Below are 6,000 nucleotides of genomic sequence, written 5' to 3' on the forward strand. Positions count from 1 at the left end.
TGACTAGTATATCACAGTGACTTTCCACAGCAGTTTAAACTTGCTCAAAGGGATGTGTACTCAAGCAGAAACCCCACTGAACTCCACGGCTCCTCTATAAGTGACAGTGGCGAAACACGATGTTTCGCCTACACTTGGAAGCTACCGTCAGGCATTGTCCTTTGGACCCAACTTAGGTGCCTTAGTCACTCACCATGTAAATCAGATTGTAGAAAATGTCATGAAAGAAACAAAGGCATGTATGCCTGTGGCGGATTCATTTCGATATATGGCAGAACCAATACAATATTGTAAAGTTTAAAAATAAAATAAAATCAAAGTACCTTAAAAAAAAAAAAAAGAAAATGATGGATGTGCTACTTAAGACAGGAAGTCAGCAAGGTCTCTCTGGGTAGGTGACATCAGAGCAGAACACTAAATGAAGGGATTCTTGTGACTATTTCAGAGAGTATCCCAGATTGTGGGTATAACAAGTACAGAGGCCCTGAGGCAGTATCATGCTTTGAATGTTGAACAGGGAGGCCAGTTTGGTTGATAGAAGAGTGTAAGAAATAAAGTCTGAGCAGCAGCCAGGGGCCAGATACTGTTAGGCCTTATGGTCTATGGGTTTTATTTTCAGTGGTACAGGAAGTATTTAGGGTTGAGATAGTGTTAGTTGCTCAGTCGTGTCCGACTCTGTGACCCCATGAACTGAAGCCTGCCAAACTCCTCTGTCCATGGGATTTCCCACGCTAGGATACTGGAGTGGGAAGCCATTCCCTTCTCCAGGGGATCTTTGTGACCCAGGGATCAAACCTGGGTCTCCTGCACTGTAGGCAGTTTCTTTACCATCTGAGCCACTAGGGAAAGTGTTAGAACAAGGAATGGTTGAGGACATGATTATAGGCAAATGCAAGGGGTAAGATGAGGAAAAGGCGGGCCAAGAAACAAATAATCACTTTAATCAGAGTCCATTAGTACTTTCCCACAGTGCTTTCTGTAAGTTGCTGTGGCAGAAAGTAACTGAAAGGGCTAGATCAATAATGCGTGAGACATTTAAAAAGTCAGAGGTCATAAAAGAGAAGAGGGTATGGGAAGTAATTAAGAATAGCTGGATGTAGTCAACGTCTTTAATAGAGAAAAGCTGAGCAAGTCTGAAGGTGAGGACAATGGTTAATTTTTGAAATGTGTATAGCACCATTTACCCCAAATACTTCGTATTTTTTGCTAAACCAAGAAGGACAGGGTGTCTGTGTGTGCCCACATTTCGGTACCTGTTTGTGACGATGCTGTTGCTCCCACTCTCCCAATCTCCTGGGGCTGACGCTCTTAGGAGCTTGTTTTTACTTGAATCCAGCGGAACCAGCAGATTGACCATGAGGTTTGCAAAGTGAATGGCCTGACTAAAGACAGTGCTTTCCTCACGCTGCACCAGCTCCTGCTGAGTCGATTTGCTCAGAGTGGGCCAAAGGCGTAGCTGCTCAGCTGCCAGGTCCATTGCTGTCTTCTCCTGATATTGGTCATCAGGAAGTTTATCCTAAAAACCAAACCAAACCAAAACAAAATCAAAATCTGTCACTTCACACAAGCTTCAAAAAACATGGAAGATGTTTTAATAGTTCATCTATTAAATACCTATGTCAGTAAAAGTGGAAATACATTAAAAAAATATAACAAGAACACGAAACTTAGTCTTTCTTTTTTCTGAGCTCCAACAGGCCTTGAATGGAGCCATGTAACAAATCCAAGGAGACAGCAGCAAAGCACTGAGATACACACTTCTCACTGCTAACATTTCACTGCATTTATTGATACTTATCTCTGGCTCTATCACCTTCAAGTCGCCAGTTACAACAAATTGTTGACCTGAAATACCTGTAAATGCTCTGGTCAAACGTGCCAGTAGCATTTTCTAATACTCTGCTATGTTTCTTTTCTTCTGCTCTCTGGTTGAAAAAGACAGAATGACCCAAGTCACAAAAAAGTAGAGCTAGATTTCCTTGTAAATGTGGGAGTCAAACATTATCGTTAAATGGGTATACAGGTGTCCATGGGATTTTTAAGAGGGGTTTCCCATAGGCTGAAGAGTTAAACAATAGCAGTAACCCACACCTGCATAGTACTTTACAGCTTATGAAGAGCTGGTATATCTATAGTCTTACTCATATCTAACCTGGGGCTCCAAGACACACTTTTACAGAATAGAGGACATAGAAGCAATGACATGTATTTGCCTTATGAATGTTTTGGAGATATACCAATGTTGTGCCAAGTCACCAGTCACGTCAGACACTTTGCAACCCCGTGAACTGTAGCCCAGCAGGCTCCCCTGTCCATGGGATTTCCCAGGCAAGAATACTGGAGTGGGTTGCCATTTCCTTCTCCAGGGGATCTTCCTGACCCAGGGATTGAACCTGTGTCTCTCACATCCCCTGCACTGGCAGGCAGGTTCTTTATCACTAGCACTGCCTGGGTCCCCTCATACCCATGTCAGCACTGTATTTTCTTTAAAAATTATGCACCTTACGAGGCCAATCATCTCTACAACATGACCTCAAGCTAATACTCTTTGGATGTGGCCCAAGTTACTCCTTTACCCAAGTGCATCTGTTGTTTTTGAGTTTTAAATTAAGAAAATAATTAAAACTAATTGTATAGTAATAATTTGGAATATCTGATAGATGTCAGATAGTACCATTTGTTATTAAAAGTTTCTGTTCTTATCATATTCATGAGTAGACCAATAATATAGTTAAAATTATTTGAGGCATAGAAATGTATGAATATCAGGCAGTTTCAGTTAGCTATCTAGGTTCATTTATCTCACACAGTATAAGGAAAATTTAAAATGCAGGAAAGGATCAGCAGTGATGTATTAGCCCAGCATGTGGAAAAATTACTCAATAAAAAAGGTAAAAAAGCCCCAACAAATTACTCCAAAAAATTACTCTTAAAGTGAATCAACACTGGTAATCAGCCCTTCATGCTGCTCTAAGTTCAGTTAATAAGGACAGTAATTTCTAACTTTTATGATTTAGTATGTGCCAGGAACTCTTCAATGCCCTACACTTGTATTAGACATTAAAAGCTTACAATAATCATGTCTGCTCATTTTACTAATGAAGAAATAAGACACAGAAAACTAAAGTGAACTGCCTAAGATCAGACAGCTAGTGTATGACATTTCAAAATTTCAATTAACTTTAATTTGGGCTTCCTAGGCAGCACTAGTGGTAAAGAACCCGTCTGCCACTACAGGAAACATAAGAGATGCAGGTTTGACCCCTGGGTTGGGAAGATCCCCTGGAGGAGGGCATGGCAACCCACTCCAGTATTCTTGCCTGGAGAATCCCCTGGACAGAGGAGGCTGGTGGGCTATAGTCCACAGGGTTGCAAAGAGTCGGACGAGACTGAAGTGACATAGCACGCAACTTTAATTGGACATTTCTTCAAGAAGTTAATTGCACAGAGACATCTGCCTAGGTATTTTAGGTTGACTTGTTTCAACTTCCTATAAATGTTTCCAGGGAATTCTTATTAAAATATAATAAAACAATTCTAGTGCTACAGAACTGTAGTAAGAAGTTATTATGGGAAAAAAAAACATCAGGAATCAATAGAAGAAAGATGCTCACCAGGCGGCTTCCTAAAGTAAACCCCAAATACACTGGTGCTGCTGCTAAGTCGCTTCAGTCGTGTCCGACCCTGTGCAACCCCACAGATGGCAGCCCACCAGGCTCCCCCGTCCCTGGGATTCTCCAGGCAAGAACACTGGAGTAGGTTGCCATTTCCTTCTCCAATGCATGAAAGTGAAAAGTGAAAGTGAAGTCGCTCAGTCGTGCCCGACTCTTATCGACCTCATGGACTGCATCCTACCAGGCTTCTCCGTCCATAGGATTTTCCAGCCAAGAGTACTGGAGTGGGTTGCCATTGCCTTCTCCAAAAATACACTGGTAGGAAGTGGCTAGATAATACCTGACTGAACTTCCCTTGAAGCCAGGACCCTAGCCCCACACCAATACATTTCTTTATCTTACCTTTTGCTTCAGATGCAGGGCATGATTGTCCTCCTTGGCCGAGAGATACAGGGAGCGAACCTGTTCCTGCACCGCATTATAAAAGGTTGTCTCCCAAAACTGCTGATTCGTCCAAATGGGGTGGTCCTGTACACAGGTGTAAGCAAACTGGCTGACTCCAGGGGCCAGTTTCTGTGAGAACACATAGTATATATCACCATGGAGCTGACGGGGTCAGGATAGTTCAGAAGGTTACAGAGGCCACAGATAATCGTGAATGTGATCAAAGGATTTATCTAAACACATCTTATGGCAATACAAGCTTAGCAATCAGCAACGTACACATTTTTAACTGGCAACTATGGGCTTGCTATCAAATCCTTTAAAGGTCTCTGTCATTTTATCTCTTAAAAGGGACATTTTAAAATCAAAAGTATTATACGAATTAGAGAATATATGAAACGTACCTAAACACTGTACTGTGCATATAGCAGGAAATGTAGAGTTGGGTAGTTATTACAATTAGGACATATAATAAAATCCATCACAACCTAAATCTAAAATTCCAGATAGTTCAGAATTTTTTCTACTTGGTATTAGAGTACATTTTGGTGGGGTTAGGAGGGCACTAACTGAAATGCGAGTGAGCCTACAGCTTGGCCTTACACACAGAATGAGGGCGTATCATGAATTTCCCGCCTGCTCATTCTAAGCCTTTCCCTCCTTACGAAGGCTGCTGCCTGGCTCACACACTCGCCAGCAGGGCTGCCACGGTATTTTCTGGTAACCAAGTCTGGGTGTGGGAAGGTCCTCTAAAACCAAACCTTCCTTCCCAGGACTCCCTGCTGGGCTTCTAAGTAAGAGTAAACCTTACTCTATGATTAACAACAGCGGGAAAGAAAACTAACTCTGCAGTCACTTGAAGCACTTCATAAATATACATCTCATTTAATACTGAAAATCTTGTAAGATGCATGTTGTTATTGCCAAATTAAAGAAGAGGACACAGAAGTTCAAACAGGTTTAACTGAGTGATTGCCCAAGGCCATATAGCAATTACCTAAGTGGTAGAACTAGGTTTCAAGCCCAAAGTTTGTTTCCAAATCCCCTGCCCTTTTTATTGTAACAAATTATCTTGAAAAGAAACTGAAACCAAAAAAGAAAAAAGAAAAGAAACTGAAAGCAAATCATATATAAATTGAATAACGGTTAGTACAACTCTTTGTTATTTTAATCTTTTATTTTAGGTTTCATTTCCCAGAGTAATATTCTGCCTTTTTTTCTAATTAATTTATTTTTTAAATTTTATTTTATTTTTAAACTTTACATAATTGTATTAGTTGAAACCTCTGATATGACCTGACTCACCTTTCCACAGCTGTTGCTTTCATTTCTCAAAGTTAAAAATGTCTCAAAAAAAATTTAAATCTATTATTTCTCAGCAAATACTTGATAATGGTCTCATTAGACAACTTTTCAGTCCATTTTATTCTTTAGAATTGAATTAATTTTTTCTCTATCAGTAAAACTAAAGTTTCTGATAATGTAAGTTTTCTTTTGAAGCAATTAATAAGTGAATTCTTTTCTGCTGAAATATTGAACACTGAAGATCACTGTTAAAGTTGCATACATAACAGTTATGTAGCAGAGTTCTTTCTTTTCTTAGGGACACATAACAAATGTATAAGGTACCTGGTCAAAAATTATATGCTCAATACATACAAACTTCCTTCTTGGTCTAGAGCAGAGTAAATCTTCAACTGGAATAAATCATGCAAACCATGAAATGTACTGCTGCTGCTGCTGCTAAGTCGCTGCAGTTGTGCCCGACTCTGTGTGACCCCATAGACAGCAGCCCACCAGGCTCCCCGTCCCTGGGATTCTCCAGGCAAGAACACTGGAGTGGGTTGCCATTTCCTTCTCCAATGCATGAAAGTGAAAAGTGAAAGTGAAGTTGCTCAGTCGTGTCCGACTCAGCGACCCCATGGACTGCAGCCCACCAGGC

At 40.7% G+C, this 6,000-nt stretch overlaps 1 protein-coding gene across 1 annotated transcript in view; it reads right to left on the reverse strand.

The window, feature by feature from the left end:
- The window catches only part of SBF2 (SET binding factor 2), a 502,701-nt gene that overhangs the window by 77,967 nt on the left and 418,734 nt on the right, over positions 1 to 6,000 (reverse strand). Inside the window, exons 18-19 of the mRNA XM_010829324.1 lie at positions 4,017 to 4,187; positions 1,254 to 1,516 (exon numbers count right to left, since the gene is read on the reverse strand). Of these exons, the coding sequence (XP_010827626.1) occupies positions 1,254 to 1,516; positions 4,017 to 4,187 (434 nt within the window). The remainder of the gene's footprint in view (positions 1 to 1,253; positions 1,517 to 4,016; positions 4,188 to 6,000) is intronic.

Source organism: Bison bison, unplaced genomic scaffold, assembly GCF_000754665.1.
Source record: "Bison bison bison isolate TAMUID 2011002044 unplaced genomic scaffold, Bison_UMD1.0 scf7180017864503, whole genome shotgun sequence".
Lineage (NCBI taxonomy): Eukaryota > Metazoa > Chordata > Mammalia > Artiodactyla > Bovidae > Bison > Bison bison.